This window comes from Gossypium raimondii, chromosome 12 (assembly GCF_025698545.1).
Source record: "Gossypium raimondii isolate GPD5lz chromosome 12, ASM2569854v1, whole genome shotgun sequence".
Classification (NCBI taxonomy): Eukaryota; Viridiplantae; Streptophyta; class Magnoliopsida; order Malvales; family Malvaceae; genus Gossypium; species Gossypium raimondii.
Window position 1 is genome coordinate 43,034,135 of NC_068576.1, and position 24,971 is coordinate 43,059,105.

Here is a 24,971-nt window from a genome sequence, read left to right on the forward strand (position 1 = left end):
AAGCTACTGCTTCTCTAATACGACACATAATTATCAATTATTTAATCAAACATTAGCTCTTTACAAGAAAAGAAAGAAAAAAAAATAGCCCTTTTTGCGGGGGAACCTATCGTTTCACATTCAGTTGGTTGGTTTTCTCTTTTGTTTCCATTCGTTTTCTCAAAGATATAAGTATTTTTCTAACTGATTTTCTGGGGTGAGTTTTCCTTTCCTTTCCTTTTCTTTTCTATTTCATTCTATGGATATTATAAAATATTGCTTGATGTTGTAATTAATGGCAATCAGCATCAACATGCTTCTTTTCTTTTCCCTTAATCCATTAAACAAATCTTTTAGTTTGATGTTTACTTTTACCTGATAAACTCGGGTTAATGATACTAATACTAATAATAATAATAATAATAATAAAGCCAACTCGGATTTAGATTTCTTGGCCTCCAAGACTGGTTTGTCCAGAACCAGTCGTGAGTGCATATAAACACAAACGAGTGAGTCAGGGTTTTTGCTTTGTTTGAATTTAGAATTTGCAGGTTTTCAGTTTTGAAACAATCAAGGCTTCAATGGGTTCTCATCAAATAGTTCAGTCCCTGTTGGTATTGCTATCAGTTTCAACAAGTTGCCAAGCATGGGGTTTTTTCTCGTCTTCTTCCAAAGCAGTTCAGAGTCCCAACGCAAGCCCCCATGGTGCCTCACTGGCTGAGTTCTCGGTGGATGGCTTAAACGACGAGAAGGGAATGAGGCTGCTCCAAAGTGCTAAAACCAGGCTGGTTGGGTCAAATTCTTGCTGGAGAAATGCCTACGGACATCTCCTTTCAGGGTGCAAAGACATCATTGCTACAGATGAGAAACGTTCAAGGTTTGCCTGGCATTTAAGTGATTGCTTTCAAAAGGATTCTGGAAGGTCCCCTTTCCCTTTTTGCGACACCAAATCCGCCATGCTTCATTGTCTCAAACAGTTGAACGACTTGGAACACAAGGTTTATCTTGAATTCTTGCTTGAGACCAATTCCATCTGCTATCAGTTACAGTTAAGTAATTAATTCTCCTCATTGACCCCCCCAAAAAACCCAATTTGTTGTTTTGATGTTTTTAAATGCTGACTTTATGTTCAGGAACCAGGCATTCAAGCATGAAACAGAGAGACTAGTGAATGAACTCAGAAATTCAGCCCAATATGCACAAGACAAACTAGATTGTATAGAAGAAAGAACAAATGTTGTGTTGCAGAATTCAAATCAGATCAGTGATTCCTTGAATGCAATCGATATCCGAATTCATAATGTGGATCAAACAACTCACAGTTTAGAAGGTTATATGGAGAGTTTAATTCAGCATTCGCAGACGGTTTACAAGCAAGCTTCGGATATTGTGGATTCACAAAGAGAGCTGCGGAATGGCCAGGCAATGATGAATGATCAACTCAAAGAAGGGATAACGATGCTTGATGGTGCTTATAAGAATTTGGGACATCAAGTGGATAACCTGAGAAATGAAGCCATTGAAATAGAGAATGAGATTACCAAAGTTGGGAATACAATGTCTTCAAGCATGAACAGTCTGAAAATAACAGCAGATGACATTAGCAATAAGGCAGGGGCCTCTCTAGATAAGCAGCACCAACTTCTAGAGGGACAGTCGACCGCGCTCGAGGGTCTTCGGTTTCTTACTAGATTTCAATCCGAAGCACTGGAAGAGAGCAGGTAAAATTAAAACCAACACAATTATCAAAACATTATATCAAAGTCAATAAATTTTCTTTTTCTTTTCTGAGCCATAGGAATACCCTGCAGCAGTTAGCGGAATATGGCCGAAAACAACAAGAAGAGCTTCTCAAAAGACAAGAACAACTTCAACAAGTCCATGATCATTTGGTCGAAAATTCCAAGTCAATATTGGCAGCTCAGGTTTAGGCATTGTTATTGATATCCTTAACCTTAACTAAGCATTGGTCTTGCATGGACTTACAATATTCTGTTCGGTTTTTTTTTCCATAGGAGGCTTTTGAATCAAAGCAAGCTAGGATGTTCATTGCAGTAGACAAGCTATTCGCATTGCACAATGCCATGCTGCTTGAATCAAGACTAATTAAAGCTTTCATTGTCTACTCTATGTCAACCTTTGTCATCTACATGTTCACTAGCACAAAGCAAACATATCCTGTAAGAATAAGGTTATATATCGGTATGTCTATGGACTTTGCCTTGCTTACTTCACTATGAAAAGGCTTAAATATGTCAAGTATTTTGTTGTAACACTCACTCCCTTTTGGTTGCAGGACTGTGTGCTACATTCTCAATAGAAGTCGCCATTCTTCGCTTCACGGCAAACGATATTGAACAGAAAACATGGATGGTAAATCTGGTCAGGTCACTCTATGTGCTTATTGCTTGCATTCAGCTTCTATATGCCGTATGCACATACAGGTATATGCCTAATAACACTGAAATTTGAGGAAAGCTTGCTTGCAGGACTGAGTTAAACTAAAAAAATAATAACATGCAGGGATTATGAATATTTGAACCATCAGATGTTATTAACACTGATCGATAAAGTTGATACGATGCAAAGGAAGGAAGCATTGTCATGGGAAATGGAGGATAGTGATGTGGATTGGCGTTCATGGGTTGATGTAGAGTTACCAGAAGATGTAGGGCAACTAGAAGACCCTGACTTTGTAATTGAAGAAGGAATAGGAGAGAGTGGCGACACAAGAACATATAATCTCCGCCAGCGCAGATGCTTAAACCTTACTTGAATCCATGTGTATTCAATATTAGCAAAAAGGATGATTCAGTCCTCCTTAACATTGGGTAGATTTATTTATTCGCTTTCTTGATTATATTTTATATATAATACTATCATACAATATAGCAAACATAATGTCTACAAAGATCTCTATGTATATTTAAGAGTACAAACCTTAATAAACTTAGTATTTTCATTTTCATCCTCAAAGCTATGATTGAACTGATATAATATGTAAAAAAAAGCACCCAAAATAAAAAGTTTGCCATTGAAGCACCCACGTTACATAGTTCAGTAATTTTGGTTACTCTCGTTAAAAACACAACTGGTAAGCCCTCAACTTTTACATATTATATCGGTTTAGTCATAATTTTAAAAAATTAACTCTCAATTTATAAATATTCTCAATTTGAACCTAATTCTAAATTATTCAAGGAAACCTATAATAAATAAATCAATAATTTCAAAAATACATAATAATTAATTTAAAATTTATATTAATATTAATATTAAATAAAATAAAATAAAAAAACCCCATTCAGCCCATCCCTCACCCCCGTCCCCACCTCTATCCTTTAACAACTCAACTCTTTATCCACCTCGTCCCTCTCCCTCTAAGTCAACTTTTTTATTAATTCTACTTTTTAATAGTCTAATGAATTCAATTAAATCTTTTAAATAGTTTAGTGACCATTTTGTAACTTTTCGAAGTTGAGTGACCAAAATGTAGACTTACAAATATAGTTTAGTGACATTAGGTGTAGTTTACCTTTTTAGTTAAGTTAAAACATGTTCTAAGTCCCTATATCTTCCGCACATTTAGAATTTAGTTCTTTTACTTTTATTTCAAGGAATTTAGTCTCTTTACTTTTTAATTTAATAAAACAAGTCTAATTGTTAACGCCATTTAAATTCTTCTATTAAATTAAACTTCATTATAATGTCATTTTTGGTTACATGACTATTAAATGAGTATTTTTTAAATTTCAAAATTTCAAAAATTCTGTTAAATTCACATATTAAATTCCTATAAATAAAAATAGAGAAACTAAATTTCAAATGTACGAAAAGTGAAAGGGTTAAAAGAATATTTTAACCCCTTAGTTGACGCCATATAAATTTTAAATGAAATTAAATAAACAAAATTTTATTTCTTCAAAAAACAAAATAAAATTTATGCGGTTTATTTGGATAACACAAAGTAATTAAATAAAAATGTAATTATTAGGGTAGTATTACACTGTCTTGCGATTACAAAGTATTGTAATTCCTAAATGTATTTGATGACAAAGTGTAACTACGTTGTAATTCTCTATATCATGTTTGGTAGTATAATTTGTTATTACACAGTTATATAATTTATATTTTAAAATATTAGTTACTATAAAAATATTAGTATGATAAAAATAATTTCTAAGCAAGTAAGAAAAATTAAAATCAAATAATCATATGTATTATGTTAGTCAAAAAAGTAGTTGATATACAATTACAAATAAAAGAGCAAGAAAAATAAACATCATATACAATTTTATCTAGGTATTCTAGTGCATATTTATTGGATTATTCTCTCTTTAATATTTCAACATATGCTTCTTATCATCATCTGTTGGTCCTTTATAGAGTTTATGATCATTTGAATTTGAATATGCATAATTAAGATTATCAATATTTCCTTCTTCCATGTGCTCTACGAAGTATGAATGATCTCAATTACACTTATGATTGATGTTATGAAAATGCAACATGCTAGTACGATAAAACCTTTGCTTTTTATGCTATATTAAGGTGATGTTAATATGGAAAATATTTTTTAGAACAGCAAATGCCTTCTCAATCATATTTAGAAGCCTTAAATGTCTCAAATTAAAGAGTTCATGAGCTGCATATGGTGCATGTGCTTGACACCATTTTCTCAAATGGTATCATACCCCACAATATGGTACAAGAATACATTTTTCTATTTGCATAATTAGCATCGACCTTATAATATTTGGATTCCCAGTCCAAATAGTCTATAACTTTAATTATAAAAACCTAGATAAACTTAAGGGTGAGTAAAACCCAATTCAATTCGAAAAAATCGAATTTTTTTTCAAATTTTGAGTTAATTGAATCGATTTATTCGAGTCAACTCGAATAAGTAATTTGAGTTTCAAGTTTGAGTCGAGTTGAAGTTTCCAATTCGAATAACAGATTGGTGTAAATACCCTTTGGTCCCTATTAGTTTTGAAAATGAGCAAATTGGTCTCTCTCTCAACAAAAATTACAAAAAGAAATTCAAAAAAATTATTAAAATTTAAAATATTTACAAAAATTCCATATATTGTTATAAAATATATAAAATTTTAAAAAATTCTAAAGAATATATAAAAGAAAGTTAAAATTGTAAAAATATTCTAAAATAATAATTTTGGAACCTAAATAAGTTAATTAATGATTCAAGTTTATCACACTAAAGTATCTTATTTTATTATTATTCGCTTTGAAAATTCTTTAAAATATATTAGCTTTCAAATTTATGTGCTCTAACATAGAAATAGTTATATTGTAACAAAATTTTAATTTGACATGTTTAATTTTTAATTTAACTCAAACAATTTCACTCGTTCGACTTGACTCAATTTCATTTCACTCTATATTTGAAAAATTTTAAATCGAGTTAGGATGATAAAATAAGATTCTTCAACTCGATTAACTTAAAATTTTTTCACTCCATTTGATCAAAAGCTCACCCTCAATAAACCTAATTTCAAAAAAGGCTTATATTAAGTTATATCCCTTTTATAATACATAAATTAAGTAAAAATAATATAAAATTTATAATATATAACCTTTGTAAAAATGTTTTATAAATTGTCTAAAATTTTCGTAACACTTCTTATAAATAATATAATTTTTTCATAATTTTAAAAGTTATTTTTATAAATAAATTATGATAAAAAGATGACATTATGGACATATTAATAAGTTATCTCCATACTTGGCCATAACTTTTTTTATAAATAAATATATTATTAGACTTTTATAACATGTAAATTAATTTTATAATAAACTTTTTGACCATAACTTTAGAATTATTTTATGATTTAAATAATATATATTTTCATAATTTTTAAAATACATAAATTATTTTTGTAATATAGTTTTTAGACTTTATAATATAAGAAAATTTTAACTATAATCTTCCCAAATATTCATACCTAATCATGCTTAGAATATAATTTTTATAATTTATACATAAATAATATTAAATTAAATTACAAACAATCATATTTAAATTAAATTATTAATAGGATTTCCAATCACTCATAAAACCCAAGCCATGCAAATAGGGCTCACCAGACCAAATCGATAGCGTAGTCCAGGAAACTGGTCTAGTTTCAGGACAAAACGACGGCGGCTCGAGGCAGGGATATTTGGTGAAACGGCACCACCTTAAAGGCAAAGTTAAAATCCCCGTTAGAAGTTTCTAGGGCGCGAGAATAAAAGGAAGGTTGGTGAGAGAGAAAAAGAGGTAAGGCAAAATTCGAAGTCGAGGCGAGACCAAGAAGTAGCATGATAATCCCAGTTCGCTGCTTCACCTGCGGAAAGGTAATTTCCTTTGTTATTATGGTTTTCTCCCTTTCAATTGAATTTTAGGCCTTCTTCTTAACTTCCGATTTTGGTTTGGGTATTTTATAGGTCATTGGTAACAAATGGGACACTTATCTTGATCTTCTCCAGGCCGATTATACCGAAGGGTTTCTCACTACCTCACCGCCTTTATCTTAATAGTTTTTTAAGCGACTTATTTGATGAATAATCTCTTGTGCAAATAGCACGAAACTTGGTTTCTAGTGATTTTCTTTGGGGAGAGGGGCGACCTGATTAGTGCTTGGCATGATCTCTTTGGCTTTTGTATGTTGTTGTTACTTGGGTCTAAATTTGTTATTATGCTCGCTTGATCGATATCTTTAGGAAGCTTAATTCGGGTGCTTGAAGTGTTTAAGATTACTATGCATCTGCTTAAGCCTAAACAAATAGTCAAACATCTCTTCTTTTTCTCTCCAACATTCAGCATTGTACAATTTGATGCATGTTGTCAATTAATATGTTTATTCTGTTGAATGGAAACCAGCCATATGTCCATTGCGTTATAACCTTTTTGGTGAGGTAGTCCAAAAATCTCTTGCATGTTTGTCTTTTCAAATTAGTCTATAAAAAATAGCAAACCAATAGTAACCCTCATCACATATTCGCAAGTTCAATGCTACTTATCTTACCCACATGATTCATACACTAGGAGTTTTCTTTGAGCTAAACCGAGAGCCTCTCTCTAGGTTTTCTTTTCTCTCTTTGGCTGATTTGGATGTCCTAGTGACCTGTGTGATCCCTAAATACCCAAATCAGGAACTTTGTGGAGCAAGAGTTTGGTTTAAAAAAGCGGTGCTAATAATCTTGGAAAATCAACTCTGAGGGAAAACCCTAACAAGGATATGATAGGGAAATGGAGAACCAGATGAATTAAGCAGGAAATACTCGGGAAATGAGGTTACTTGATCATTAAGAGAAGCTGAAAGTTCTGGAACTGGAGAGATATGTTGGTCAAGAAAGAGATAGTTTAGCTAAATGAAAAATTGATCCTAATTGCTTTTAACAATTTGAAATCTGACGTCATTTATTCTGCAATCATATGGTGAACTTATCATGCCCATAAACTTTTTTTGTACAAGTACCATTTGCTGAATTGAACATCAGTAAAAGGTATGCTCGCATGAAAATTTGAGGTATAGAGGTAAACATTGAAACATCAAGAGTTAGTGTAAGTTTTATCCTCCCAAAGTTAAGAGAGGGGACTGCTGATGGAGTTTCCTGCTTTAAAAACATGTTTTGCATGCTTTAACTGGCCCCTCCAAATGCAAAATTATCAATTTTTGTTAGTGTTATAGGCTGAAGGAAATGTATCTAAGAGACCAAGAATGTATTTGATAATATTGAATTGCAAGTTGATGCGAATCATAATTAAATTTATGTATCATTGCTATAAATGTAAATTGTTTGACATGCAGAGATGCTCTTGATGCTTTGGGATTGGTTCGGTACTGCTGTAGGAGAATGCTTATGACTCATGTTGACCTCATTGAGAAGCTTCTGAACTACAACAGTAAGCTGTCTTTCTTTCTTGCCTTCATTCTGTTTGGACTTCCTCTGTGTCTCATGCTTCTGTTCATCTTAGTGCTGGCTTTGTTTAGAATTGCCTTCTCTACTTACTGCCTTTGTTTTTTTTTTTTTTTTGGTGGTAGCATTGGAGAAGTCGGAGACCAGTTGAGGAAACATGTAGAATCTAAGGGTTTGTTGCAGTTTGTGTGAGTGCCTGTCAATAATTCTCAGTTTTGTTTAAGTGGGGCCGTGGTTTGAATCCAGAAAAAGGGAAGGAAAGGACTTAAATAGTACTAGTCTAGTTTGTTTTCTTTAGCTCTATGATGGATCCCTGTATGTACGAAATTAGTGGGATTTGAAATGCTGAAAGTGATTGGAATGCTTTGCTGTTTGCTGGGATAATTGTATGATCAAAGACTAACTTTTGTTAGTTGCATTGCTACAGATGTGTTAGTAAGTGTAGGATGAATGGAAACCTTAACCGAGCATTTTAAAATCAATAATAATGACATGACCTTCTGGTAGCTTACAAGCTAAGTGAGGGAAGTGGGAATGAAGAAAAAGACACCATTTAATTATATCCTTTCCTTCTGCTTGTGTCGGCTGGTTACCAGCTAAGCCTTTGAAAAATAATGTGGAATTTTATTCGCAAGCTTTAAAAAGAAAATTTCAAATTTGATTACTTTAGTACCGCATTTGAGCATTTTAGTACCTGATTTGAGTGGCTTGTGAGCTTAATTGGGATTATTTATTTATGATATGTATTTTAATATTAAATAACAATTTTACCCTGTGCTTAAAAAAACAAACCTTAGAACTTGGTCACTTTTTTTTTTCCCCATTTCTTTCTCTCATCTGCTAATTTAAACCAATTTCTATCTTTCCCTGTTCATTGTCTTTTCGGATTTTCTTTCCCGATTTTATATATCAACCAGGGTCCATCATGAGCTAGTTGACTATGTTAGTTCCCTCATGGGTTGTTCGTAGTATGTCTCATGCTTCCTTAGTAGTACATTTCAAGATTCTCTTAAAATCTTGCTAATCAACACTACAGAAAATAATATAAAATGCTTTAAAGTTGGAATTAGGAGAACATTTTTCATCACGGTACATTTCAACTTAGTTTTAGAAGTTCTTCCAGCTTCAGTTTCAATCATAGGTGCTTTTCATCTATTGAGACTAGAGCACCATCCCTTTTCATTAGTAGCTTTGATGTAAAATTTCATCCTTGCCTTCCTATAAGCATAGTTGACGCTCTCTGACACGGGGACGAGTGGTCGAATCTTTTCCCATATTTGGCAATTAACAACATTAGGGAACACCATTTGTTGTAAATACGATAATCAGATATGGAAAGTTTTGATACCGTTTGTTGAAAGATATTTTGCTGATTATCATAAAAAAACAATAAAAAAAACATGAAAAAAGAAAATATACTCATTAACGAGAATATGATTTTCAACTCTTTTAAAATTTTATTAAAAAATTTCAGATAATCATCATTTTGAAGATCGGACTCTATTTTTCTTTTTCCATAAGGATCTGTTTGATCGGTATTCATAGGTTACGGTATTTTTATATTTTCGTCTTCATCTGTTGAAGTATTTTCTTCATCGATTTATAACCTTTAACCTTTAGGTCTTCTAGGTTTATAGAATTATCGAATTACTAGAACTACTATTGCCTGTAGTGTCATAGTTTAACATATAATGATAGTTAAATAAAGTAAATAAATCTTTATGTTTTTCATAAAATTGTTCTTAACTTTAAATATTTAACTCTTTCATTTTTATCGAACTTTTAGTAAACTTATACTTCCAGTGTTCTATAAGTTATTTATAGGATTGGAAATCATATTCTTGTTGATGAGTATATTTTCCTTTTTTATGTTTTTTTCATGTTTTTTTATATAAATATATATTGTGAAATATTGTACCATTGAGTGGGAAGTTTTGATACCATTTGTTGAATCAAACAACTTCTAATTGCTAAGAAAATAGTGTTGAATGAAAGTGGTTAGCTACATTGGCCACTTCAATTTCTATTGCGATGAACAAACCTAAAAACAGGGTAAAGAAATCACACAAGATTATTTACGTAGTTTGATTTCCCTATATCTGGGAGTCTAGCTTAGTGAGTAAATTCACTATCTGTAATCTCCATTACAACAAGTGATTTAAGTTTTATCACACTCTTAACATAACAACCTCATTTTTGTATCTAAAGACCTAGATCACTTACCTACTAAGTTTTTCCCGAGAACTTAGGTTATAAACACAACTTGCTGACTCTCAAATGCACTCACAAAATATGTTCATTAATGAACAATTAAGTGCTCTTAATACTCAGCATATAAACCTACAAGTCTAATATATAAGAGTTTTTGAGACTTGCTAACATACTAAAATTTAATTACAATCCAATCCTTATTAAACAATTATAAAATAACAAAATACAATATGCTAATAAAGACAAATGTAAAGTTAATTATTGGAGATTTATTCTTCGATGGCATCTCGATCCGTTCTTCACAATCCAAAGGATTTGATTACTTGATCTGATATATGCTAATAAAGACAAATGTAAAGTTAATTATTGGAGATTTATTCTTCGATGGCATCTCGATCCGTTCTTCACAATCCAAAGGATTTGATTACTTGATCTGATCTGATGCAATCCACAAGATAAGTTGCTTCATAAGAATCGGCCTTTAAAGTCGGGCTTGCATACGTCCACAATATCAACACCATTCAAAGCCTAAAGATTTTGTTTCAATAAATATGGTGAAGAGGAGGTTTAATCTATTTCTTCCCTCCCAACTCTGTCGAATATTACTTAACAATTATTTACGACTAATTAATTACAAAAGATAAAACACATTATGCCAAACTTAGTCCTCAACGTTTACATTTTTTTATCAATTTAGCCTTGATTACTTTTTTTAGCTAAATTTGGTCATTATCCTTTCAAAAAGAGTCCAATTGTTTTTTTAACAGAAATGTTGACTAAAACATTAATTTTTTAACGATGTGGCAATGCATGTATACTTCATGCTGACATGACGCTATTTGTCTTATATGCTACATCAACAAATAATTTAAAGATTATAAAAATATTCAAATTCAAAAGAAATTATAAGAAGTTCATAACTTTTTTTTAAAAAAGGCATGGAGTACATATGGATTGCCATGTGAGTTGCAATGTTTAAAAATTTAACATTTTAGTTAGTATTTCTATTAAAAACAACTATTCGACTCAATTTGAAAGGTTGATGGCCAAATTTAACTTCTTTTAAAAGGTTGAGGATCAAACTTAGTTCAAAAAATGAATTAAGTGTCAAATTGACAAAATATATAAACATTGAGGGCTAAATTTGATATTATGCCAAGACAAAACTAGATGGTTTGTTGGGTTTAGACTTGTCTAAGGGTCGGGTAACTTACCTATCCCTGTAGGCCAAACTCAACTAGGGCTAGGCTTGGATAAGAATTTTTGCACCTCAGACCGTCTTGGCTCGAATTCAATTTAAATAAAAAATATTTTTTAAATTAAAATTTAATTTTAAAAGAAAAATTATTTTATTATTTTTTTAATAAGGAGTGGGCTTTTGGGCGAGTAGACCTGAAAACAGACTTGAACTTGAATTTTTTTTAAAAAAAAGGGCCTCGACCTAACCCATAGACACCTTTAATTGAGTTAAATTAGAGTTTATATCTATTTTTTTACATACAAAGTAGGACTTCTTTTGAAAAAAAGAAAAGAAAATGTAGTTGATATGCAGTCAGTCAATTAAAAGTAGCTAACATCCTATTTCAATATATAATATATGATTAATTTTTGTAGTACAAATATGAATATGGTAGCACATTGACTCTGCCATTTAGAGGTTCATAATACCAACTAAGAAAATTGAAAACTACATACTCTTATGTAGAACAACAAGAGAAAACGACTTGGGCATATATTTATATTATTTATATACTCCGTTGAATGGTACAAATAAAATGGGGCACCACTTTGGACTCATTTGCAGTGATGCTGAAAATATAATGGTCAATACTGTCTGCCCATGAACTCCCAGCCTACCCTATCCATTACATGACCCAAATTTGACTACATTTTCTCTAATAAATAATCCAATTTAGTATAAACCAACACTTTAATTTCATCAAAAAAAAATTCCTGTGTTTGAGGATTATACATTTACTTACTATTACTAATTCCTTTACCAAAAAAAATATTTTAGTAAATCAATTTCATACATAATTTTAATTAAAATTAAATTATTTGGAATAAACACTTGTGTCAGAGATACACAAGCACTTGTACCTAACCACTGCAGTGTAGGGGTACCTAAGCTGAAAGCCTAAATTTCAGTTCTAAGTCATAATTATTATTAATATTGATTTTATGGCTGGCTCCGGTGAAGTCGGGGAATTTATTTTTTGTGCCGTCAGTGTTGACTTCTCTCACGGGTTTATTAATTTTAATTTTCCAAAACCCCTCGTAGTTGTCATATCAAATTCACCAAATTTAATCTTTTAAGGTGAGTGTGGATGGGCGATTGTCTCACGTTAAAATGTTTAATCTCACTGTTATTACAGCTTTTACACTACTCGTAAGTAAATGTATCGTCCATCCAAACACACCCTTAATGCTAAAATTACAAATAAAAAGGTACGGTTGAATCCTATAAAGCAATACATATCCAAAAATTAACTCTAAATTTAGTATGTTTGCAACGTATATGTCAATTGTCAAATATGCCCATTAATTTATTAATGATATATGTTTTTCACTTATAACATTAACCCTTTTATTTATACTATTTATAAATCTGTTAAATTTTAAAAAATAATATGAATGGATATATATTTTAAATAATGAAAGGTGTGTGTATATGGTACAAAAGGAATGCAATAAATGCAAAGGGTAAAGGAATACAACATGATCTCTTTGTCAAAACAATTTCTTTCATATAAATTTTATGAATTTATTTAATTGTATTTCTCTAATAAAAATATCATAATTCGGAGATAAAGAAAATATCAGAATTTTAAATTTATTTGAGTGATTGAAGTAGTTTAACGTTACTTGTATTAATTAAATTGCCTGCTTTATTTTTGGTCACGTGTGTTTTGTCTCTACTGCATAATTTATAAATTTATGACAATTTAGTTGAAGTATAGGATGAATTTATTTCACGTCGATAATGAATTTCAAGAAAAAATCATAACACATTGATAATTGTATCTATCACAACTCAAGCACAATATATTTGGAATGATTGTAAAGACTTAATATAATAAAGAAATTAATCCTAGATGGTCCAAAGTGGTAAAAACAAATAAAAAGAATCCCTTTCATATTAAAATATTTTCGAGATGATCCCACGTTACCTACAAGCAAATGTAGATTCACCAAAGCAATGGGGTGTCCAAATCATGACAACTGACCAACCATTCTAAGGTTGCTTCACTGCCTAATCAAACTTCAATTGCATGATTCCCAAGTTACAACTAAACTAGGAGGGGACTTTGAGAATAAGCAAATTATTATTTATTTATTTTTGTACATGTGTTGGTGCTGCCAAAAGAAAAAATGTGGTCAAACAAAATGACAAGCAGTTGAGCATAGAAATTTTTTTAGAACAAATGTCAACAGCTATATGCGTACGTAGATAAGTATGTATAAGAAAACTTTAAAAACAAAAGGTGAAAATCATTTTAATTTCTCTAAAACAAAAAATCCTTTCCTAATAATAAATTTGATTTTCAACTTTTACATTTTACTCAATTTCACATTTAGCTTTATTTTAGATACTTTGAATTAAATTGGACAATTACAATATTACTTTGTTTTTATATATCATGTCAATAAATAATTTAAAAATATAAAAATTCAAATATATATATATTAAGAAAAACTCTTTAGTTTTTGTTATAAAAATATGAAATATAAAAATAAATAAAATTTTAAAAATTCTATTTTTTCGTTTTTAATAAAGATATTTTAAAATATAAAGAATACATGAAAGTTGTAATTTTATTTCAATTTTTCAATAAAAATTCTAATTTTTTAAAAAAGTTATATTAATTTAAAAATGAAAAAGCATGTGAAATTTCCAAAAACTATGAAAAGCATTTGAAAGAGAAAGTAATTTTGATATAACTTTTAATGTTTTTTTTCTGGGTGAAAATATGAAAAAGTTTAGAATTATTTTAAAATTTGAAGAGACTGTCTCCATTTTAAAAATATTTATTTATAATTCTTGGATTTTTTATTTAAAAAGAAATTCAAATTATTATATAAAAAATAATATCATATTAGTAATGAAAAATTGATAGTGAAATAAAAAGGCATTGCAGTATTGGAAACTGAATTTTCATCTTCAAAATTCCAAAACATGGACTGGAAAAGGCTGAAACTTAATTCTGATGGCTCCATCTTAAAGTTCCAACATTTGGACTGAAATGGAAGAGACTAGTTTTATGACTCACGCATTCAACCAAAAACCATGTTTTTAAAATGAAGCAATTCCTTTATTATTAAATTCCAGGTTTTTTTCATTTCTCTTTTTCTTGTGGTTCATCCGCTAATTTTGACCCAAATTTTTATAATTTATATAAATATGAAAAACTAAAATTATATTATTTCCACTCTTATTGAAATCTTAAATTCAATTTATTATTTTATTATTCTACAACCAGGTGGAGCCGGGGTGTTGGCAAGGGCCCGACCCCTCCTAAAACGAAAAAATTTTCATTTAGATATTTTATAATTTATAAAATTTTAAATTAGTAATGATAAAATTATATTTTGGTATCTAAAAATGATAAAATTTGATTTAATTCTTTAAAAGTTATAAAGATATAGACTATTAAAATAGTGAAATTATATTTTACTATAGTAAAAATATATATACAATTTAATTTTGGCCTCCCAACAATATTTTTCAATTTAAAATTAATCACCTTAATATTCATAAAATGTGATTTAGAGCGGTTACATGCAATTGTTATTGTTAAAAGAAAGTAATATTACAAATACAATGCGTTTGATGATGTTATAAGAAAAGAGATATAAAATGCAAGTATAAAGCATGTTCAAAATAGTTGAATAGTTAAACTATGAAAGAGGAAAAACACGTAATAAATTAATTTGTGATATAATCCTCTGAATTAATCTCATCAACCAAAAATAAAAAAACAACATTTGTTTTATGCTGACAAAATTTGGTATTAATAATTAAGATTTGTCGAAATTTTGGTATGGAGCGGTTAGGTGCGGCATATGCTTGATTTCAGCAATGAACAGAAATAAATAACTACAAGGAAAAAATATATATATATTCATCAGCTATAAATTCACCAAACGGAACTAAGGTGACACAACAGAGTTTCCAACGCAGTAGCTCTAACTACCTCCGCCTGTCTTTCAACGGTACTTCTTTCCTCTCATTTTCATTCCATATATTCTCTTTGTTTAGATCTGAGTTACAAAGGTTTCTGCTCTCAATTGGTTCCAGAGAAGAGAACAAGACAAGAAACTAAGAAATGGCACGCAAGAAGATCAGAGAGTACGATTCCAAGAGATTGTTGAAGCAGCACTTCAAAAGGTTTTCCGCCTATGATTTGCCCATCAAATCTGCACAAGTCAGTTCATTTTCTCCTTCAATATTTCCCATTTTCAGCTTTATTTTGCTACTATTTTGTTTGCTCAGCGAATTTCAACTGATTTCAAAACTAAAGTTAAAGATAAATGAACAAACTGTCTGCCTCTCTTTTGAGGGAAGAATAACAGTCTGTCTAGATCAGGAAGTTTTGAATATAACTTTCGGAGGATGTTTATCTTTCCTCGATCCATTAATTGATGATTACTGCGAGTGTTGAAATTCAAATTGTTTGTTTGGTTGTGCTGCTGAGTTTAGGTGACGGAGTCAACTGATTTCAATGAGCTAGTAGAGAAGGAGCCATGGCTTTTGTCGCAGAAACTGGTTGTCAAGCCTGATATGTTGTTTGGAAAGCGTGGGAAGAGTGGTTTGGTTGGCTTGAATCTTGATTTCGCTCAAGTTACTGCATTTGTTAAAGAGCGCCTCGGCAAAGAGGTTCACTAAATTTGTTTTCACCTACCCTTTCATTTGACATCGTAAGGTTTAAGGTTCGACTTTGTGTTCACCTCTCCATGACTTGCAGGTGGAAATGAGTGGATGTAGAGGACCTGTTACAACATTCATTGTTGAACCTTTCATCCCTCACAATGAAGAGTACTACCTTAACATCGTCTCCGAGCGTCTTGGTTGTAGCATTAGCTTTTCAGAGTGTGGAGGAATTGAAATTGAAGAGAACTGGGACAAGGTACTGTAACCTAAACTAGAATTCTTCATCACTTGATCTTTATTTCTTGTATTCTTACAGAGTTACCTTAATACAGGTAAAAACCATTTTTATCCCAACTGATTCATCTTTCACCTCAGAAACTATGGCTCCACTTGTTGCAACCCTTCCCTTGGAGGTAATTTTTCCTATTACTTAATTGCTTTTGTGTGCTCTTCCTGCATCTTGATCGTAGTTTCACAAGTATTTTAGGTCATTAATTTCCAGTGTAAGATTTTCCATTTCATAACTTGAGCACATTCCTTCCTTGTCCAACAGACAACTCTAGATGGATTTACCAAATACATCTGAAAATTTTTATATATATATATATGCATATGCATGCTGTAAAATCCGCTCTGAATCTTTGAAAAATTGTATGTTCTTTAATTATAGGTAAAAGGGGAAATTGAGCAGTTCATCAAAGTGATCTTTACTCTATTTCAAGGTATGCCATATATCGGTTTTGAATCTAGTAGTATTCATATCAACATTTGGATCTTACCATTAACTCTTTCACGTTTCAAAATGCCAAAATGTTAGATCTTGACTTCACTTTCCTTGAGATGAACCCTTTCACATTGGTTAACGGAAAGCCTTATCCTTTGGATATGAGAGGCGAGCTTGATGACACTGCTTCTTTCAAGAACTTCAAGAAGTACATGTTCCCTTTTATCAATAGTCTTCTTCTTTTTTTCGATTCAATGTAACATGGATCAGAGAAAACATCCTACTAATGCAATTTCATTTCTCTGTAGGTGGGGTAATATTGAATTTCCAATGCCATTTGGAAGAGTAATGAGTGCAACTGAAAGCTATATTCATGGGCTAGATGAGAAGGTATCCTAAATGCAATAGATGGCAAAATCTTTTACTTGCTAATAACCTAGCTGCAGAAGAAACTTGACCTGTATCTGATATGGCAGATACGACAACGTTTTTATAAGTCAGCTTGCCATATATGGAAGATATGACACCTATATCTGATTGTTTTACTATATGCTATTTACAATCGAGGAATTCGTCTCTGATGAAGTAGTGAAATGTACATTGTTGTTCATTTATTAGCTTCATCCGCAAGTATGGTATTAACTTTTAAATTTAAATATTGCAGACAAGTGCATCTTTGAAATTTACAGTGTTGAACCCTAAGGGACGTATTTGGACAATGGTTGCTGGAGGAGGTGCAAGTGTCATCTATGCCGATACGGTTGGTTCTCTTCTTTCTGTATTCAGAGTTTTCAGGATAGGACTAAAGCCTGGTGATTTTGAATTACTGGCAATGCTTGTAATTTACTCATATAATTTATGCCTCATCAGGTTGGAGATCTCGGATTCGCTTCTGAGCTTGGAAACTACGCTGAATACAGTGGAGCACCCAACGAGGGGGAAGTGTTGCAGTATGCCAGAGTCGTAATTGATGTAAGTATCTTGGCACTTCATTCATATTTCTATTATTGTACTCTACTAGCTAATGCTGTCACTAACTTTTGTTGGAGATGCTATGAAACATTAATCGATTCTATGATGCTTTACTCTTTATTTTTTTGAAGTACTCGTGTCCAACACTTGAGTATGAGATTATGATATGAACTCCAAAGGGTCTTTTGAATACATGAAAAAACTTTGAAAACAATTCTAATCACGCCCATGTAACACTCAAACCCGAGTCTGAATAATTTTGGAAGCAAAAATTGCTGTAAACTAATCAAAATTATGAGCTGGTAGGTGTATCAGCTCGCTTATGGTTCATTTTCAGTGTTCAGTGAAAGTGTTATAAATGGTTCTGTAAATAATCTCAATGTTCCTCTACAGTGTGCCACTGCTGAACCTGATGGTCGTGAAAGAGCCCTTGTAATTGGTGGAGGAATAGCCAACTTTACTGATGTGGGTGCCACGTTTAATGGCATAATTCGAGCCTTGAAGGAGAAGGTAAGCTCAACTATCTTTGTGTTTGCTTTTACTCACCGTCCTCGATATATTTAAGAGTAACCGGATATGCTGTATAAATTATACAGGAATCAAAACTCAAAGCAGCCAACATGCACATATATGTGAGGAGAGGAGGTCCCAATTACCAGAAGGGGCTTGCAAAAATGCGGGCACTTGGAGAGGAAATTGGCATCCCAATTGAGGTATCCATACCGCATACAGCTACTTATAAACCTCGATATGTAAATGATAATTACTTTAAATCTTACTACTGTCAATAAAAGCAGGAAAAAGAAAAGGTAAAAACTATTCAGAATTTTTTTTTTAAAAAATGCTGATATATATTTATTTTTGTTTGGATGCTTGTCTCACAGGTTTATGGTCCTGAAGCGACAATGACGGGTATATGCCAGGAGGCCATCCAGTACATCACTGCAGCTGCATAAGTTGTGGGTTCTTCAATACAATCTCTCAGTTTGTTTTACCTTTTTCTTTTTGTTCCCAGTGGGACATGTTCATTAGATTTCCATTGAAATTGTGCTTCAAACTTCATAAAGTAATGTTTAGTTCATAGTACGGAACCATCTGTAATTTGTTTGCTGAGAAATTAACATGAGATCTCAGGCAAACACAGATGGCATTTCTGAGCAATAAAAGGCTTATAAATGTGCTCTCTTTGTCATCCCCCTCATAATTTTCTTAATGCGATTAGTAACCTTCTTCATAGGCGCTCCTACCAACTAAAAACGCGAGCAACATCACGAGAAGGAGAAATAAAAACGAGAGCCTCTTTTATTTTCGTTAGAGATTGACCCGATTAAGCAAGGAACAAGTAAATATAGCAGAAAAAATTAAGAAATTAAACACACAAATTTAACCTGAAAAACTCCTCCAAAGAGGATAAAAAGCCACGGGCAAAAATAATTTTATTATAATGGCAAAAAATGAAGAGTATAAAAGATGGAGATAAAAACTAAATCTTGAAAATCCGAAAACAAATAACCCTAAAAAACGTAAACACAAAATTCTCTAAATGTGTTATGAGTTCTAATCTCTAATGGATATATTTTCTAAGGTTGTAAAATAACCTATTTATACGCTAAATTCATATGTCAAATAATAATAAAATAATCTAAACTAATCAATATTTAATTGAAACAAATAAACAGAATTTAACTAGAAGATTATTTCTCAAATTTAATTGAAATAGAAGTCATACTTAACAATTGCAAATATAAAATCCAATCACTTGTCCTTGAAGGACAGCAATCTAGCAACTGTACAATTTCTTCCGTGCTACGATCTGACTAGACCTGTCCATGGGCCGGGCCGGGTTCGGGCTGGGACCGGAAAAAATTTTCGGCCCGCCTCCTAGGCCCGAGCCCATCTCGGCCCGAAATATGGGCCTAAAAATTTGCCCAGGCCCGGCCCGGGAAAAATGTCATAAGCCCGAGCTCGGCCCGGCCCGGCCCATTTTTAAAATAAACATTAAAAAATTATTTTAAAAATAAAAAAATAAAAAAATTTATTTTAAAAGTATTTTAAAATTAAAAAATAAAAATAAAAATATATATTTATTATATTCGGGCCGGGCCCGGGCCAAAAAATGGTGCCCGAGGCCTGACCAATTTTTACCCGAACCCTCCCATATTTAGGACGGGCCGTTGGGCCGGGCGCTCGTGGAGAGGTCTAGATCTGACAAATGGAATTAATTGACTTATATTTCATTTGTGGCTTAAAGTATAAAATGTTTAAAAAAAATAAAAACAATTAAACACTTGTCATTATTTAAAAATTTCAATGAAGTCCTTTTAATAATTTTCGTTTTAAACCCTATTAACTATTAAAATAAGTTTGATGTATCAATAACAACCCCATATCTATCTTTTATTTTTAAAATAAAAATCATTAGAAAATCATAGAAATTGTATAAAAAATTAATCATAAAAAACAACATCCTTCTAAAAATTTTTAAAAAATAAATAATAAATTAAATATATAAATTATTGGTAGAATGGTAAAGAACATTACATTCTCAAAGAGGGACAAATTTGAACCACGAAACAACATCATTACAAGAGACAATTATGAATCCGAACATAAACTATAAAAATGATATAAAAATATTATAATAACTTTTAAATTTTAAACTAAAAATCATATAAATTTATTAACTTTTCACGAATAAATATTAAACCTCAAAATTATATTTCTCTAGACCTGTAATTAAGGGAACAACAAATTAAGATTTTAAACATTAGATTTAGGGTTATGATTGCAATATTTTTAGGCAAACTATAAAAATAGTTACTAAACTATTAGCATGTTTTTGTTTTGGTCACATGGGTTTAAAATTTCTATTTTAGTCACTAATATTATCGAAATTTAATATTTTGGTCACTCCTCCGTAAAATCACTAATAGTAGCCTTGTTATTGGTATAATAATAAATTTAGGGCTTCAATGTTTAAAATTCTATCAATTTAATCCTAATTCTTATAAAATCAACAAATTTAGCCCTCAACTGTACACATTTTATCAATTTAGTTTTACTTCTTAAAATTTTTAAAAATTATTTACAGTTTATTTTTCAATAAAATACATACAAATTATAAATAAATGAACACTCATTTTTCTCTTTTTTGACAAGAAATTTATTTATTAAAAGTTCTATCCACTTGTGTTGTTAAGTGATTTGGCTTTTTCAAAATTTTTAAATGTAAGTAGCCTGGAATTAAAAGATGAGTAGAATTAGGTAAAAACACCATGAAAACCCTTATACTAGGAGTCGGATTGCATTTACCCCTATATTGAAAAAAGGGCATGTAACACCCTCATACTCGACCCGGTCGCTGAGTCAAGGCATTAGGATGTCACATTCGTTGCCGAAGCAACTACTGAAAATTTCAGATCAATGTATCATATTATTTAATTGATATAGATCATTAACTCAATTCAGTAATAATTGAATTTACGATAGAACTAATTATGAGTTAAAGGAGCTTATTAAAACATCCACAATTGATCAAAGGCCGAATTATATAGTTCATAAAAATTTTTGAACTGTCGTCACGACTTTGGGGTTTCCATGTCGTGACATGGTGAACTTGTCATCATGACGTCGTCTCCATTTTCCTACAAGTTCCACGCTTTATTTTTTTATATCATTACTTGAACTGTATTCAGATGTCATAATCGCCACTTTATTTTACATATCATCCACTTACACCTATTTCTAATCTCAAGTCCTCATAAAAACATAATATTCAATCAAAGATAATAAAGCTTATAAAATTAACACAAATATTAAAGTTTTACAAATAAGACCATTGGAGGACTTGCACTTTCAAAGTAGTTTACTCACTTTATGTATATTTCATATTTATTTCTAAATTGTGCAGTCAATTTAATTCTTCATAAAATTTTAACAAGAATTCAATATCACATCAATTAACAATTATTCACTTATTATTTTATCAATTCGTTTAAACATATTCACATGTATTAATCATTCCATCACTTACATTCATTTGAAACATTTCAAATTCATCTACTATATATATATATTCATATATTTTCCTCCTCCTCTCCATTCCACATCCTTTACGTATATATTTATTAGAATCTTTAGCTTTTAGTATATAACATGCTTATATGTAACATTGTCTATAATTCCACTATTTACTTATGTGTTCATATCAAAGCTGTCCACTTGAGTCATAGTCACTAAATTATTTATATCTTGAGCTACGAATTGAAATTAAGATCTGCTTGATGTTTTTGAAACTAGACTCTAATATTTTTTTTACCATAAAAATTTCAGAATTTATAATTTAGCCAATCAGTACAATAAATTCTTCAAATTTTTCCCTGTTTTGTTGCTTGACAGCTTCGACTTTTCTTTACTAAAAATTAATTATCTCTTAGTACGGGATTTGGATGATGTTTTCGTTTATTTCTATTGAAATAGGCTAATTAATAATTTAAACATATATATTTAAACCCATAATAATTTTTTTACAATTTTTTATAATTTTCCAAAGTCAAAACAGGGGAACTCGAATCCACTCCGCCTTGTTTCACGAAAACTAATGCATCTCAAACTATAAAATCTCGTTTCTTTCACCGTTTCTACTATATGAAACTAGACTCAATAAGCTTTAATTCCATATTTAATAAAATCTCTAACTAAATTTCTATAATTTTAGGTGAATTTTCAAAGTTAAGTCACTGCTGCTGTCCAAACTGTTTTAATGAATATGTTTTCTTTTCCAAGGTTCCTTGCACTATCTTTCATTCAATCACACATAATTGCCATACTTTGCATTACTATACAATTTAGACACTTATGTTTATGTGTAGATTACATATTCATTTATTAATCTTAGTACTTTTCGCCATGCAAATCACATTCTCTCTTACCAATTTAGTGTTTTAAGTCTCTATTCTTCATCAAATACTTTCTATTTCTAGTATTTAGATTAAATACATGTTTCATACATCTCAGTCAAAATATCTCTAACTCAATCTATTGAAATACAAGTAGGTTTAGTATAAAACTTACCTCCTTTGTCAATAATTTCTTCATTTCCATGCATTTCTCATTTTCACCACTTTCATCTACTATTTTCTTGCTTCTAAATTGATGAACATATTCTCTAGAATCTCTACTTCATCTTCTCTCTTTAATATCTAAGGAAATTTTCAAAACTTTGGGTAAAATGTAAGTTTTCATGGCAAATGACTAAATTGTAAAGAAAAGAAAACTTCCTTTCTCACCCTTTCACTCACTTGGAAGGATGATAAATTTCCTTCATCCTTCATTTCTTTTTATACTACCTTTTTAAAATAAAATAATAATAAATATCTAAGTAAAATATTAATAAAATAATATTTAACTAATTAATTAAAAAATCACCAAAATATCATCAACTTCATCATTACATTCTAGAATTCCCCTCTTGCTAATTAACCATTTTACCCTTTATGATCTTTCAAAATTCCATCATTGAATCATCACTTAATTTGGTAAAATTATGATTTAGTCCCTCATAATTCTTTACCTATTCAATTTGGTCCCTGCATGCCAATTCCATATCTTATTAAATTGGATTATTTTCACTTTTGGTCCTTCAAATTTATATTTTTACACTTCGATCCCCTAAATTTTGAATATTTACACTTGAGCTAAAAATATTTCACATGTTTACGATTTAGTCCCTTCCTTAATACATCATGTCACGCTTCTTGATTTAACTCTCTGTTGATATATTGCAACTTTCATTTTCTTTGATCTTATACCTTATTTTGGTAAGATTTTATCTCATATTATTTACGACCAAGGGGTTTTGAGGATGTTACAGGGCAGGATTAAAATTTTCATTTATTTTCACCGTTAAGTGATGCCATGACTAATGAAGCAGCTAGACAGTGACTTGTGGTGTTCCATGTGTTTCTCATGCTAACGTGGTAAATACCACGTCAAAAAATATACAAAAAATTAAAAATCTTAAAAAATAAAGCTTTCTAATAATTATTTAAAAAACCATGTTTAAGATGAACCTAGACAACCAAGTTCATCTAGGACGTGGTTTTTTAACTAAAAAAATATCATAAATGATAAAAGAAACTCTAGAATGACTATTGACAAATGATTGTCCAGATTCAAATGAGCCTACACAACAATTTGTTCAAATTCATTCTAGAATGATTTCTTAAATAATTATGAAAATATCATAAAAATTATAAAAAGTATTTAAAATTATTAAGAACTATAAAAATTACTAAAATTTTAAATTAATGATAAAATAGTTATTATTGTATATATATTTGTGTCTATATATATTTGAATTATAAAAATTAATTAAATATGACCCATCAACTTGATTAATTAAAAATATCAACTTAGTTAAGAAGATACATAAATGTGTATATATATATTTGAACTCTTTAAATATGCTCTATTTGTATATATAGTTTTAATAATTCTTAGTAATTTGTAAATAATTTCCTCTAATTTTTATATTTTTATAATTATGTAAGAAACCACTTTAAAATGATTGGACAACCATTCATCCATGTCTATGGACGTTGTTTTTAATAAATTTTCAATAATTTTTAATAATATCTTATCATTCTTATTAATTTTAAATAACTTTTTATATTTTAATAATTATTTAAAATTTATATGTAGGATGAACTTAAGCAACTGGTTGTCCGAATTTATATATTTTGGTTGCTCCATCAGTCATGTTAGTGTTTAGTCGTGGAAATTAATAGAATTTATAATAAAATTAAGGATCTATTTATTCTTTGATCTAGCATGTAAAAATTACTTTGTCCATTTTTTGAATAGAGGAGCAAAATACAATATGACTTTTTAATATAAAAGCCTGCATAATACTTTTACTTTTTTTTGTTCAAATAAAAAAAATGATTCCACCTTTGGTATTACCTTTGATGTTATCCTGAATTTTTAAGATATAAGAATTAATTTAGTATAATAGGAGAATTAGTACAGCAGCTCCCTCGTGGAATCATCATTTATCCCCAGAGTTGCTCGATTATAGTGGGATTTAGAGCCATTGCCTTTTGTTTTGCGGATAAGCTTCAAAGATAGGGAAGTCAATCAAAATAATGGTTTTGAATGATGACACCAAGTACACAATGCGCGTGTCTCTGCTACTAAAAGTTTTTCAAACAAAATAGGAGTGAAAAGAACTTTTTATTCGATTCATATTGCAGCAACTCACACATCTAAGGATGAGGTTCTGCTCTAAAC

General features: G+C 30.5%; 3 protein-coding genes across 4 annotated transcripts; all 3 read left to right on the plus strand.

The window, feature by feature from the left end:
* The first annotated feature begins 258 nt into the window (after positions 1-258).
* Positions 259-2,947, plus strand: LOC105764279 (protein GAMETE EXPRESSED 1). 2 transcript variants are annotated; one of them, XR_008191857.1, is made up of 6 exons: positions 259-1,027; positions 1,113-1,700; positions 1,778-1,904; positions 1,995-2,159; positions 2,276-2,423; positions 2,503-2,652. XR_008191857.1 is itself a non-coding variant. In XM_012582809.2 (6 exons), the coding sequence occupies exons 1-6, from the start codon at positions 561-563 to the stop codon at positions 2,753-2,755; spliced, it is 1,770 nt and encodes a 589-aa protein (XP_012438263.1). In that variant the 5' UTR covers positions 264-560; the 3' UTR covers positions 2,756-2,947. The 2 variants fall into 2 exon arrangements, 1 of the variants encoding a protein (XP_012438263.1); XM_012582809.2 differs by having other exon boundaries at positions 264-1,027; positions 1,995-2,181; positions 2,503-2,947.
* A 3,121-nt stretch (positions 2,948-6,068) lies between these two features.
* LOC105764280 (DNA-directed RNA polymerases I, II, and III subunit RPABC5) lies at positions 6,069-8,314 on the plus strand. Its single transcript, XM_012582810.2, has 4 exons — positions 6,069-6,336; positions 6,427-6,485; positions 7,794-7,888; positions 8,028-8,314. The coding sequence occupies exons 1-4, from the start codon at positions 6,301-6,303 to the stop codon at positions 8,051-8,053; spliced, it is 216 nt and encodes a 71-aa protein (XP_012438264.1). The 5' UTR covers positions 6,069-6,300; the 3' UTR covers positions 8,054-8,314.
* Positions 8,315-15,162: 6,848 nt separating this feature from the next.
* Positions 15,163-18,873, plus strand: LOC105764281 (ATP-citrate synthase alpha chain protein 1). The gene is made up of 13 exons (XM_012582812.2): positions 15,163-15,327; positions 15,413-15,539; positions 15,815-15,991; positions 16,080-16,241; positions 16,318-16,398; positions 16,656-16,707; positions 16,803-16,917; positions 17,018-17,099; positions 17,374-17,469; positions 17,580-17,681; positions 18,075-18,191; positions 18,278-18,394; positions 18,566-18,873. Exons 2-13 carry the CDS (start codon positions 15,441-15,443, stop codon positions 18,635-18,637), a joined length of 1,272 nt encoding a protein of 423 aa, XP_012438266.1. The 5' UTR covers positions 15,163-15,327; positions 15,413-15,440; the 3' UTR covers positions 18,638-18,873.
* The last annotated feature ends 6,098 nt before the right edge of the window (positions 18,874-24,971 follow it).